This window comes from Lipotes vexillifer, unplaced genomic scaffold (genome assembly GCF_000442215.2).
Source record: "Lipotes vexillifer unplaced genomic scaffold, Lipotes_vexillifer_v1.1 scaffold1103, whole genome shotgun sequence".
NCBI lineage: Eukaryota > Metazoa > Chordata > Mammalia > Artiodactyla > Lipotidae > Lipotes > Lipotes vexillifer.
Window position 1 is genome coordinate 903,787 of NW_006775759.1, and position 14,567 is coordinate 918,353.

The window sequence follows — 14,567 nt, forward strand, 5'->3', positions numbered from 1 at the left end:
TATCAAAGAAAGCAGGAATTTGAGAGTCATCTATCAGAGATGGAGGCTAGGTGGATGTAGGTTTGACCCTGATAGGGAAATTCCATGTTGTAAGAAAAAATTAAATATGAAGAAATTTGGTAGTAACAAATTATACAACTGAATAGGTCGACTAGTTATATTTCAAGGAATTTCAATTCAATCTTCCAACCCAGTGCAAAATGCCTACAGTATACAGGATAAGTAATGCTTTGTTATTGTATAACATTAGTGATTTTCAGAGAAATGTGTGGATAGGCAACATGGTGCACATAGAATACATTCAGTTCTCTCATTCTGTACAGGATATGCTTTCCATATGTCCCCTGGAGCCAACTGATGCCCAGAAATGTCAAAAGGTCCTAGGATCTGGAGTGGTGACTCAGCATGCTGAGTGGCGTGCATATCTTAAGAAACATACCAAGGTGGAATTTCCACCTGATCTCACACCTGAGCCTTAGATTGGAAAGAGTTTGTATCTATGCATATAAACCATCATTTTAAAAAGAAAACTTACATTGATACTTTTACACTAAATTATTTAATATAAATAGTTATATTGGTAAAAATGGTAAAGTAGGATTTGTTCCTCATACTTTCTCCTCAGGTATAAGGACCCAGCCAGATGGACTGCTTCCTTTGGAGTAAAAATAGAGCCTCCAAAAATGAAACAAGGCCTCCGGAGGATAATTGTGCATGAAAAATACAAATATCCATCACATGACTATGATATTTCAGTTGCAGAGCTTTCTAGCCCTGTTCCCTACACAAATGCAGTACACAGAATTTGTCTCCCTGATGCATCCCGTGAATTCCACCCTGGTGATGAGATGTTTGTGACAGGATTTGGAGCACTGCAAAATGATGGTGCGCATCTGAGGAGAAAGTCAAATCATAGTAATTTAATTTGGTATTCTAAGGCATTTAAAAAATGGAATGCCATTATGCCAAAATATGTTTGTGGGTTGGTCATATGGACCGGGGCCAAGTCAGGCCCTACTTGCGAACTAAGTCATTTAGAAGACACATAAATTCCTTCAGGCCTTAGGTTACTATCAAATACATCACTACCACTATAGTAATTGTGCTGGTAAGGTGTCTGAAAGAGTAAATATATCTGAAATTTTTACTAGGGTATTAACCACATAAGAGATTAGGGATCATTAATGCATACACCCAGTTGTGAAGATCAGAGAATCATAAAGACACCATTCTCCCCTGCTGAAATTATCTTCTAAGCTTAACAATGACAGAGAAATTACTTAAACAACTGGAGCTTCTTTCCTAGGCACCTAACTTCATTTAAAATAGTTAGAAAAGAATTCATTTCCCAAATTTTACTGTACCTGAAAAAATACATATCCTAAGATTCTATGCCACCATCTTATCTAATAATTAATTATAAAAGACTTTCTTCAGGTTTATAGAATATATGTAGATTTATAAATATGAAGTCTATTTTTTTCCTTTAGGAAGTAGTCAAAATCACCTTTGGCAAGTACAGGTGGATCTCATAGACACTAAAATCTGTAATGAACACAAAGCTTACAATAAGGCCATAACTCCTAGAATGTTATGTGCTGGATCCTTGAAAGGAAACAGAGATGCGTGCCAGGTAAGTGGTTTGCTACATAATTTTTTGTTCACCTTTTATTTTTAAATAATTACAGCTTTACAGGAAGTTGCAAAGATAGTACAGAGGGGTCTCATCTTCTATCATCACAGAGGTCTGTCTCCCTTTATAATAACATCTATTTCCCTCCCCCAACACTTTACCATCACTAACACCTGGCAATCACCAATCTGTTCACCCTCTATAATTTTGTAATTTTGAGAGTGTAGCATCATACAGTAACCTTTTTTTAGAATTCCACTTTGATTTATTTATTAGTGTTTTTGACCAGACTCTCTCTTTGTAAGAAAATTGTGTGGTTCCTCTAAGTTAAACACACATAACTTATCACAGTCTACTGGCGTTGAGATTTTACTAGTTTGAGTGGGGTTTAGAATAGAAAATGTACCTCCCTTTAAGTCTCTTTAACCCTCCCTCATTTATAATATTAAATATTAATAAATACAAATATTAAATATTTCCTCTCTATATGCTGAGAGCCACATCAAACAGTGTTTCTGCTTCAAGTGCCAAATGTAACTTAGAAAACTCAAGAGGAGAAGGGAAGTCTATTTACTCATAATTTGTTCTTTCTTTCCCTCTGGTTTTCTAAGACTATTTTTACATCATTTCTTTTCTGTTTCAGAAACTTCCTTTAGCCATTCTTTTAGTGTAGGTCTGCTAGTGACAAATTCCCTTAGATTTTCTTGGTTTGCAAAATTCTATATTTCCTATTCATTTCTAAATCATAATTTTGCCAGATATAGAATTTAGGATTGACAATGTTTTTTCCCCAGCACTTAAATCATGGCCTCTGTGATCTCTGATGAGGAATCTGCTGTTATTAGAATTGTTTTTCCCTAAAAGATGAGGTGTCATTTCTCTTTTGCTGTGTTCAAGGTTTTTTCTTTGTCTTTAGTTTTCAGAAGTTTGATTACATATCTTGTCATGGATTTCTCTGGGTTATACTGCTTAGGGCTTGCTCAGCTTTTTAATCTGCAGGTTTATGTCCTTTGACAAATTTGGGAAATTTTTAGCCATTATTTATTTGAAAACTTTTTCAGCCTTACTTTCTTTTTTGTCTCTTTCTGGAACTCTAATAACAGGTACGTTAGCTCTTCCATTATGGTCTCAGAGATCTCTAAGCTTCTGTTCTTTTTTTTCCCACTCCTCTTTATCTCTGTTCAAATTGAGTAATTTCTATCATTCTGTCTTCAAGTTCATTGATTTTTTTTCTTAAATCATCCCCATTCTTCTGTTAAGTACTTCTAGTGAGGTTTTTTTTTTTTTTTTGTAGATTATTGTATTTTTCAGTTCTGAGATTTCCATTTGATCCTTTATGTATGCTATTTCTTTACTGAAACTTCTAAATTTTTTCATTTATTTCAAGCAAGGTGGTAGTTGCTCATTAAGACATTTTTGTGATGGCTGCTTTAAAATCTTTGTCAGATAACTCCAACATCTGTGTCATCTCAGTGTCAGTGTCTATTGATTGCCTTTTCTCACTCAAGTCAAAATATTCCTGGTTCTTGGTATTGAGTGATTTTCAGATATATCCTGGACATTTTGGGTATTATGTTATGAGTCTTTGTATCTTCTGTTTTAACAGGGTTCCTTTGACATGATACCAGAGGAGGTAGGGAAGTGCTATCTTATTCCCACTCATTGTCCTCTGACACCAGGGTGGTGAATAGTGCTTTGTTACTGCTGGATGGAGGTGGAATTTCAGGGTCCTCACTAGGCATGGGTTTTATTGGTTGTTGTTGTTGTTTTTCTTAAAGGTTAGAGAAACTTATTAAATATAATTTTCTTTAAATATTTTCTTTTTCCCATCCTCACCAACTTGTTGGATGAACAGAAAACCCCCCACCCCTTCCATTGAGGGGATTCCACATGTAAAGCCTGAGATAGTGAGGATGAAGTATCAATATAAAACTACCACTCTGGATGGGGGCATCTTTTTACTGCTCCCCTTGTGGTCTCCACTGACCTCATGGGGTAGTGGCCTCATCACCGCTTGGCTCTCCACTAGGTCTCTTCTTACATCACCTTACTGGGAGAGAAAGTTATGCCACTGGGCATTATACCATTGGGCAGTAGTCCATGCTCCCCAGCTGGTCACCACAGAGGAGGCAGAGGAGGGCTTCATCATCATCTGGCAGGGATGAAAGAGTGGCTCTCCACTCAGCCTTCTCTGACATAAGTCTGATGGGGGATTGGGCCTCATTAGATCCTGGTAAGGCTGGAAGTCTAGGCTCCCCAATTGGCCTTTGCTTATGGGGGTTGGAATGGAGCCACAGTTTTTTCTGTTATAGGCTGGAGTGTGTACTCATCACCCAGCTTCAACATCATCAACTCATGGTTGATCTTATTTCATTCCTATATATTTTAACCCCCCAACTTTCTTCTCCCCACCCTAAACTCTAGATCTATTTTGAAGTAAATCACAGATGTATATGATTTCACTTGAAAATATGTCACCTATTCTACAATGCCATTTTGATAATAGTATTAGATGTGAATGTCTCATAAATTTGGGGAATTAAAGAGGAGAAACCAAGATTAGCCTTGTGATTATAATATCCTGCTTTTCTATTTCAGGGGGGACCTGGCACTCATTTTTCCCCCTCTTTTATGTCTACTCGCCACAATTTTTGCCACTTTACTGCCTCCATATATTTTAATATCTCAAAAATCATTAATAACTTTATATGCAAAAACCTTTACTTGGGTGTCCTACTCCTTCCCATCTCAGTGGCATGTGGCTACCTCCTCTTAAAATATGATCTTTCTTTGGGTTCTATGATCCTGAAATATGGTGATTTCCCCCTCCCTCCTTCTCCAACAACTCATTCCTGGTTCCTTATTTTGGTTTCTCTTTCTCTTCCTCTCTCCCTCCCTCTAAGCCTGGCTGTTCCTCAACACTCTTTTTTTTTTTCCTCTCTATATACTCACTCAAAGAAATTATCTTTTCTTTAAGTCAGCTGTCACTTTAATGACTTCCAAATCTACATCTCCAAAATTAACCTCTTGCCCAAATTCAGTCTCACATTTTCATGTACTCCAAAACCGTTTCCATTTATATATTTTAAGTTGTTAGTATAAGACTAAAATTTATGTACTTGCCATCTTAAACTCAACAGGCATCACAAAATGTTACCTGTTTTTTCATTTCAAGTTTCTCATTTATGTGGTTGGCTTTCATTATTCTTGGAATCTTCTTTTACTCTTAAATCTCCTTCACATGTAATCAATTAAGTCATGAAATATTTTTCCTCTTTACTATTTCTTCCAAATTTATCTCTTTGTCTTTATTCTTTCTGTTAAGACCGTACTCTATTCCTTCATTACTTCATATCTTGATCACTAACATTGGTTTCTAGCTTGGCTTCTAGTTTTAAAAGTTTCTGTTGTGATATATATATATATTCTTTTTTTAAAACTTTTTATTGGAGTATAGTTGATTTACAATGTTGTGTTAGTTTCTGCTGTACAGCATAGTGAATCAGTTATATCAGTTATACATACACATATTCTTTTATTTTTTCTTTGGCTGTGTTGGGTCTTCCTTGTGGCAAGCCGGCTTTCTCTAGTTGCAGCAAGCAGGGGCTACTCTTTGTTGTGGTTCACGAGCTTCTCATTGTGGTGGCTTCTCTTGTTGCAGAGCTCGGGCTCTAGGCATGCAGGCTCAGTAGTTGTGGCTCACGGGTCCTAGAGTGCAGGCTCAGTAGTTGTGGTGCATGGGCTTAGTTGCTCCGCCACGTATGGGTTCCCAGGCCAGGGATGGAACCTGTGTCCCCTGCATTGCCAGGCAGATTCTTAACCACTGTGCCACCAGGGAAGTCCCATACACATATTCTTGAATAAACTTCCTGTTATGTTTCTCACTAAACCATTCACTAAAAATAACTGAATTTATGGTAAAAATAGGGTTAGATACAGACCAACAGACCCCTCAAAGGCTATGCAACTTTGTAACCAGAGAATTAACAACATCGACAACAACAAAAATAATTGTACCTTGAAAAATAACTTAGACAATGTAGGTAGACAGAATGTCCAGGGTGGCTGGTAGCTGACTTAAGTGAAGTTAAAAATGCACAGAAACAATAGAGTAGAAATACTGACTTGCTGAGGCTGAGACACTGCACATGAGAGTATAGCTCTAGGCAGAGGAGGAACTCTGACCTGCCAGGACCCAAGAATTAAGCAAGCCTGGGCTGTGTCACTCTGGGCAGGGAGAGGGCTTCCTCGGCACAGACACTCTTAACATTTTCTTAAAATAGAGCTTCAAAGGCTTCCGCCTGTGCAATAGCTGAGCTGAGGCCTTTTCTTCAAGATTGCAATTCTACTCCCATTATTCTGGCTCCACTGCCTAAGACAAAAACACATATAAGCCATGAAAACTTCCACTTTATCCTGATATAACTCCCCTATTTACCAATTGCATGTGAGCTAACTAATGTTAGCAGAACCTACTATATCTTTCTCTATTTGATACTTGCTGGCATTAACTTAGTTTTCAGCTTGTAATGCTGTTAGACTCACTGCTTTCTTTTTTTCCTTAATTACCTTATTCTCAGACTCATTCACTCCTGTCCCTTGAACAAATTTAAGCTTTGTTGTCTCTGTCATCTTCTATTTCTTTTTCCTAATCTGCTATGTTTTCACGTATGCCTGGGTTTCAATTATCAAAATGATTTGTTATCAAATAGCTTCATATAATACATTTTATTTCTATAAGCAGATTGTACACTGCTTGAGAGGACGGCTCATGTGTTTATACTCTTTTTACATCTCCTACCACATATGAGAGTATAAGTAAATACTTATTGGTTAATTGATTTAAAAATTACAAACATTATTTCTAATTGAGTTATTACTATTAGTTAATATTTTTATGTGGAAAAAAGAAAATTCACAAGGAAGTTAGTATAATGTAAGGGGAAAGAAAGCATAGGCTTCTGAGTTAGATCACTCTGGACATTGAATAGCATGTGATATCAGGAAAATTGCTTAACTTCTGTTGGCTTCAGTTTCTTCACTGCTAAAATGGAGAAAATTAAACCTAACTCCATGTTTTGTTGCCAGAATTACATGGGTTAATGAAATAATATATTAATTAATAGTTTCATATAGTGCAGAACACTTAATGGGTGGTCAGTAACTAGAGACCCCAGGATTTTTCGGGGAAGATCAGTCAGCACCTTGTTTTTATGACCTGTATAAAGAAACAGCCCGCTGGCTGTTTTTCACAAAGAACAAACAATTGGAATTTGTGGTTATATATGATATTTACTAAGTTCTGTTTTGTGTCAGGCTCTATGCTGAGCACATTGCATACACTGTCTTGCATAATCTTCAAAATTATCATTGAAGGTAGGTATTATTAGGAGCGTTACAAATAAGCAAATTAAAGGTCTTAGCCAGCTTGGAAGGGCCAGACTTGAGATTTAAACCCAGGTTTCTGACCCTAATGTCCATATTCTTTATCAGTAATAAATTCTTCACCCTTCTTTTGGGAGCTGTGTCAAACTGATAAAGAGTATGGGCAGTTATTTTGTCAGATGTATCAGACTAGTACTGTCCTGCCAAGAGGTGGAGTCTTTAATCTCTGTGTACTGAACCCTGAGTCTAAGCTGTTCTCCAGGTAGGGGAGTGCCTCCTTTATGTGAATTACTGGCATAGATAAAAAGCACTGCTTCTCATTTGAGCACACTGAAGATTTTTGAAAACCGCCCCTTTCATTAAACTCATGTTAGAAAAACAGCACATTTCTCTGTGAAAAACTGAAATACTAATTACCAATCTCTCCCTTCTCCTTTAGGGTGACTCTGGAGGACCACTGGTTAGTCCAGATGCTAGAGATATCTGGTACCTCGCTGGAATAGTGAGCTGGGGAGACGAATGTGGGCATCCCAATAAACCCGGTGTTTATGCTAGAGTGACTGCCTTCCGGGACTGGATCACTTCCAAAACTGGTGTCTGAGAGAGAACAACCTAGAAGAATGGAACACATTTTTGTGTAGAGGCCGTCCTTAGAGATATAGAATTGCAGAAGTCATGCAGATCACCTGGATGTGACCGATCGAACTAAACTGCTATTTCCTTCCTAGCTCTGCTTCACTTAGCATCCTGCTTCTGCCAGATGGATTCTGTCCCAAATTGCAGTCACTTGTTTTCTAGGAGTTTTCTGTCATCAAATTTTGGCTTGTTGACATAAATTTCTCATGCATACATACAATCTGAAGTGATCCCCACCTTCATTTCCCCAGCTTCTCTCATCTTGGTAAATTTCCACTTTCAAGGTGCAGGACAAAGAGTAAAAGGAAGTATGAAAAGGAAAGAACTACATTTTTATGTACAGAAAAGTATTAGGTGTTTTTTTTCTTAATGAAATGAGGAAAGTGATCTTAATCATTATGAAAGCTCAAGCACACAGACAGCGGAATACCAAACACTTCATGACGGCAAAAGAATGGGAACTAAAGTTAAGGAAACAAAAAGAAACCGAAATACAACTTTATTTTCATTTTCAGCAAACAACAGAGATAAGTGTGGGGAAGATTCTGTTTTCTTGTGGCCTGTAATAATTATACAAACATATAATGTACTTATTCTAAGTTAAAGCAAATAATATTTATTTAACATTGCACTACTGAGAATGTCAATATATAATAATAAAAAAATCATCAATTTGTTTGATATTATAATATAATAACCCAAGAGGAAGGGGAAGATGGGGAAAATGTCACCAATCAATTTATTGCAAATTCTTTTAAAGTCTGAGGCTAGAATGAAAATTCACTTAAGAACAACCAGCATACCTTATGTGGTAAGATTTTTGTACGGTTGGATCGGAGGAAATAAAAACAGAATCAGTACAAACTACTGAATGAAATGGAATTAACACCAAGTGCTTGTGTACTTGTATTTAAAACTTTTCCAAACTGCAAGGCCTTGAAGGGGAATAAGGTCCAGGTGTTAGTGTGTAGCTGTAGTTGTGCAAATGAAGCTAGAGGTCAGACCTCTATTTTGAAATGACTGCAGATTCCCCTTCTTACCACTCCCTCCCGCTCCTCCACATTTCCAGTCAGTGCTTGGACCATGGGAATCTTAGACTCTTCTGGGCTCAGGGGGAAGACATCATCACGAAAGCTGCCTCCTGCTACCTCTAGCATGACACTGAATTGCTCATTGCCTAGATATAAAGTTGATGAGAAAAAGCCTAATATCAACCACCTTCATAATTTCAGCTTTGGTAAATTATTACTGAGTTGTTAGATACACAACATTCACGTGATCTAGGCACTATGAAGTTAGGATTGGTGCCATGGCGTACAGGCCTGTTGGTGGTGAGATTTCACGGAATCTTCCCATTACCCTTTCCTCATTGTGTATAGCTACTCGTGTGAGTTCTGTGTTGTACCGTAACCACTTTGAAAGAAACATTAGTAGAAAAAGATTGATTTTTATCAACCTAAATAATGCTGGTATATGAACTGATAAAATTTAGGGACTTGGCTAAAATAAGGTAGGAAATCTGATATGAATTGACAGCATTAAATATTTTGCAAAAACATATTTCATTTAATGAACTCTTTTGAAAAACATTGAGGAAAATGTTGAATTTTAAACAAAGACTTAAGTACATTTCAAACTTAATTTCTCTCAGTGTTCTGTTAAAGATTGGTTCCCCTTGTTTGAGTATGTTTTGCAGTTGGGCCTCTAGGTAGCACACAGGTAGATACAGGGAAGCAAGCCCTTGGGATGTTCAAATAATAATGAAAACTGTAGTAAAACCGAAAGAATACAATTCATCTTTGCAAAGGCATTTAAAGATGAATCCATATAAATTGACACCATGAGTAGTATTTTCCAGATTTCTGGACGTGACTTTCCAAATTAAAATAAATTTTATAATGTGATAATGAGGAATTTCTTTGGCAAACAAACTTGAAGAGATTTAAATTAAGGAGAAATTTTAGAAGTTTAATTTCACAATGGCATCATATTTCTCAGAGAAAGATTTCTGATATTTTCTTTTACAAAAGATTTGAGAAATAGAGGTTAGGCCACAGTGAAAATATGAGCAATAGTTCAAATATTATGTGCACAGAGAAATAGATAATACAGTATCATATTTTTAAAATAACTTTCTTTGAAAGATAACTTATAAAGGGTTTCAGCATTCCTGGACATGTCTGTTTTAACCATCTCGTTGGAAAAACTTAAGAAGTCATGACTGAAATAATACCTATTAACTGTGCAAGAGGGCAGGCCATTTCTCAGCTACATCTTTTATCTCTCTTCCAACAGTACCTAATAAAGTGCTCTGTATATAATAGTCTTTCAATAAGTGTTGTTGAACTGACCTTTTATTTTTGTATTATGCAGAAAATATAGCTTTGTTATTATTTACACATTGATTTAACACATTTTTGACCGGAGACATAATACGGCCACAGGCGTTAGTTTCTGCAAAAATCCCCCGGTTAATAATGTGTTAAGAAGTAATCCCAGATTTTACATTGTGTGACTTAAGCCAGTTATTTATACACACTAAGCCTCAGTATACTCACTTATAAAACAGGGATAATAATATTTACCTCAAACACCGTTGTAGAGATTAAAATGAGATATTTCAAAGTGCTTACCAAAGTTCTTGGAACACAGTAGGTGCTCAAGAAACAGTGTTATTATAACTGTTGCTGTAACTACAGTCTTATTTTATACGATTGCTACTTGATCACAATAGCTTGAAAAAGTATTTTCAAAATGAAGAGATGAGTAGGTCAACAGAATGCACTGACTTCTTGTTTAATTCTAATTCTACAAAAGAAGTTTTATTGGGATTATTCCAAAAGAGATTGTCAACTTGTTCTCTGTTATTCTAATTTTTCATTTCAACTTTTAAAAATGATAAACCTTATTAACCATAGAGTTACTGGATTACATGAAGATCTACAGTCTAGTTCAAATGATGCCTCCTCCATGAAGCCTTCCTTGACTCCCTCAAGTGGAGATAACATTCTTTTTTCTGAAATTTCTTACCACTTAAAAATAACATTTTTATTTTCAGATAATCATAGACTCACACAGAGTTGTAAAATGTAATACAGAGAGATCTCGTGTATTCTATCCAGTTTCTGGCAAAGGTAACATCTTGCTTAGCTATAGTACAATATCACAACAAGGAAGTTGACATTGAGACAATCTATTAACCTTTTGACATTTTATGTTTTTAAAACATGCAGTTCTTTGCATGTGTGTGTGTATTTAGTTCCATGTTGTTTTTTTATCTCATGTATGGATTTGTGGGCCACCACCACAGTCAAAATGCAGAATAGTTTGATCACAAGGACCCCTCATGCTACCCACGGCCATCTGGCTCCATCCCTACCCCTGTTCCCAGTCTTTAACCCCTGGCAAACATTAATTTGTTCTCCATCTGTATAATTTTGTCATTTCAAGAATGGTATATAAATGGAATCATACGATATGTAAACTTTGGAGGTTGGCTTCTTCACTCAGCATAATTCCCTTGAGATCAATCCAAGTTGTGCGTGTCACACACACACAATAATTCATTCTTATTTTATTGCTGTGTAGTATTCCACAGTATGGAAGCACTGCAGTTTGTTTAACCATTCATACATTGAAGGGCATTCAAGTTGTTTATAATTTTTGGCTACTATGAATAAAGCTACTATAACATTTGTATGTGGGTGTGTAGGTTTTTGTGTGAACCTAAGTTTTCATTGTATCTTCCCATTTTTTTCTCAATCTTATATAAAGTACTATGCAAGCACACATCAATTGTCAACCCTAACCTCCTTTGGTGTACAAATTTTATATTTATCACTGTTCCTGGTGCATCATCCTATGTACTTACACACTTAGAAACATTGCAGGACCAATTATATGTTCAAATATAATAAGACTATATCTTAATAATAGTGTTATTATCTTAATATCTTTTCATGTAAACATAGGGAATTTAATAATTAAATTCTGTGATGTTCAAGAAATTCACAAAACATTTTCAAAGAAACAACTTTTAGCAGAAAGCCAGTGCAGCAATGATGTTTTTTAACTCTAGAATATTTCTCTTGTTAGTTCTAGCACTCTGGTGGTGTAAATTAACAAACATTACTGATGTTCAGGTTTCTTCCTGCAAAATGAAGCAGCCATACCATGGATTGGGTGACTTTAATAAACAACAGAAATGTGTTTCTTGACGTTCTGGAGGTTGAGAAGCCCAAGATCAAGTTGCCAGTTTTAAGACAAATAAGTACTAGAGATTTAATGTACAATATTATTAATATAATTAACACTAAAAAGTAATTTTATATTTAAAAATAAATATGAGAACAGTATTAAATAAATTGCACTCAGGGTGCCATTAAAAATGGATTTTTTTTTAATCTAAACAGACATTTCTCCAAAGAAGACATACAGATGGCCAAGAGGCACATGAAAATATGCTCAACATCGCTAATTATTAGAGAAATGCAAATCAAAACTACAATGAGATACCACTTCACACCAGTCAGAATGGCCATCATCAAAAAGTCTACAAACAATAAATGCTGGAGAGGGTGTGGAGAAAAGGGAACCCTCTTACACTGTTGTGGGAATGTAAATTAGTAGAGCTACTATGGAGAACAGTAGGGAGGTTACTTAAAAAACTAAAAATAGAGCTACCATATGATCTAACAACCCCACTCCTGGGCATATATCCAGAGAAAACTATGGTTCTAAAGGATACATGCACCCCAATATTCATTGCAGTGCTGTTTACAATAGCCAAAACATGGAAGCAACCTAAATGTCCATTGACAGATGAATGGATAAAGAAGATGTAAGACATATACACAATGGAATATTACTAACCCATTAAAAATAATGAAATAATGCCATTTGCAGCAGTATGGATGGACCTGGAGATTATCATACTAAGTGAAGTAAGTCAGATAGAGAAAGACAAATATTATCTGATATTGCTTGTATGTGGAATAAAAAAAAAATGATACAAATGAACTTATTTACAAAACAGAAGCAAACTCACAGACTTAGAAAAAACAAACTTATGGTTACCAAAAGGTAAAGGTGGGGAGGAGGGATAAATTGGGAGTTTGGGATTGTGTGACTACACACTACTATATTTAAGATAGTTAACAATCAAGAGCCTATTGTATGGCACACAGAACTCAGTATTCTGTAATAACCTAAATGGGAAAAGAATTTGAAAAAGAATAGATATATGTATAACTGAATCACTTTGCTGTATGCCTGAAACTAACACAACATCGTAAATCAACTGTAGTCCAAAATAAATTAAATTATTTATGCGGTACGCAGGCCTCTCACTGTTGTGGCCTCTCCTGTTGCGGAGCACAGGCTCCGGACACGCAGGCTCAGCGGCCATGGCTCACGGGCCCAGACGCTCCGTGGCATGTGGGATCTTCCCAGACCAGGGCACGAACCCGTGTCCCCTACATCGGCAGGCAGACTCTCAACCACTGTGCCACCAGGGAAGCCCCAATTTTTTTTTTAAATGTACTTTTTTAGGTCCGCTCTGCGGCGGGCCCAGTGAGGCCCCCCGGAATTCGGGGCAGCCGGGAACTCGGCCCCGCCCTCGTGGCCCTCTCGCCGGGGAGACCCAGGCCGGCAACGCCGAGCCCTACCCTGGAAGTGCTCACAGCCCGGCGCCTGGACTGGGGACTTGCTGCACTTTGGTGTAAATTGCAATCGATTAGGGATCGTTTCTCAGACTCAAGTTAGAAATGAGAGTTCAGATAAGTGAGGCCGCCACTGCTGCTTTGAACACCTCAGAAGGGGAGAATGCATTTATCAGGAGTGAAAAAGAAGAGCTTGCTAGGAGTCAAAGAAAAGAATAAAAAGTCCAGCACTAGGGCTCCTTCTCCTACCAAATGCAAAGACCGCTCTGATAAGAAGTCCAAGGATCGCTCTAAAGATAAGGGGGCTACCAAGGAGTCGAGCGAGAAGGATCGTGGCAGGGATAAAACTCGAAAGAGGCGCAGCGCTTCCAGTGGTAGCAGCAGCACCAGGTCTCGGTCCAGCTCTACCTCCAGCTCGGGCTCCAGCACCAGCACAGGCTCCAGCAGCGGCTCCAGCTCATCTTCAGCATCGAGCCGCTCAGGAAGTTCCAGCACATCCCGCAGCTCCAGCTCCGGCAGCTCCCCTGGCTCTCCCAGTCCTTGTCGGCGCAGGCAGGACAACAGGCGGCGTTCCCGCTCCAAATCCAAACCACCCAAAAGAGATGAAAAGGAAAGGAAAAGGCGGAGCCCTTCGCCCAAACCCACCAAAGTGCACATTGGAAGGCTCACCAAGAGTGTGACCAAGGATCATATCATGGAGATATTCTCCATCTATGGGAAAATTAAAATGATTGACGTGCCTGTAGAAAGGATGCACCCGCATCTGTCTAAAGGCTACGCATATGTGTAGTTTGAGAATCCAGATGAGGCCGAGAAGGCGCTGAAGCACATGGACGGAGGACACATCGATGGCCAGGAGATCACTGCCACCGTTGTTCTGGCCCCCTGGCCTCGGCCAACCCCCTCCCCCAGCCCCCCGGCGATTCAGCCCTCCCAGGAGAATGCTGTCACCGCCTCCCATGTGGCGCAGGTCACCCCCACGGATGAGGAGAAGGTCGCGTTCCCCTTGGCGCAGGTCCCCTGGCCGCCGCAGCCACAGGAGCCGCTCCAGCTTCAACTCCTCCCGATACGCAGGGCCACCGAAGCTCTGCCCTGTGACTTGTATCGCATCCAACTCACTTTTGTCACTTTTCTAGCCGAAGGAGGATCGGTAGGAAAGAAAATCCTCACTCAGGGACAGGCTTCCAAGGTGAAGGCAGTAATTGCCCTGGCGGCAGAGTTCCGGCTGCAGGAGCGTTGTTGGTTTGGGGTCG

The 14,567-nt window shown here is 38.3% G+C and overlaps 1 protein-coding gene and 1 pseudogene across 1 annotated transcript in view; both read left to right on the plus strand.

The window, feature by feature from the left end:
* TMPRSS11E (transmembrane serine protease 11E) overlaps window positions 1-7,619 on the plus strand; it is a 28,298-nt gene extending 20,679 nt beyond the window's left edge. Inside the window, 3 exon segments of the mRNA XM_007450177.1 lie at window positions 626-885; window positions 1,491-1,633; window positions 7,458-7,619. Of these exon segments, the coding sequence (XP_007450239.1) occupies window positions 626-885; window positions 1,491-1,633; window positions 7,458-7,619 (565 nt within the window).
* A 5,858-nt stretch (window positions 7,620-13,477) lies between these two features.
* On the plus strand, window positions 13,478-14,450 carry LOC103081917 (RNA-binding protein with serine-rich domain 1 pseudogene; annotated as a pseudogene).
* The last annotated feature ends 117 nt before the right edge of the window (window positions 14,451-14,567 follow it).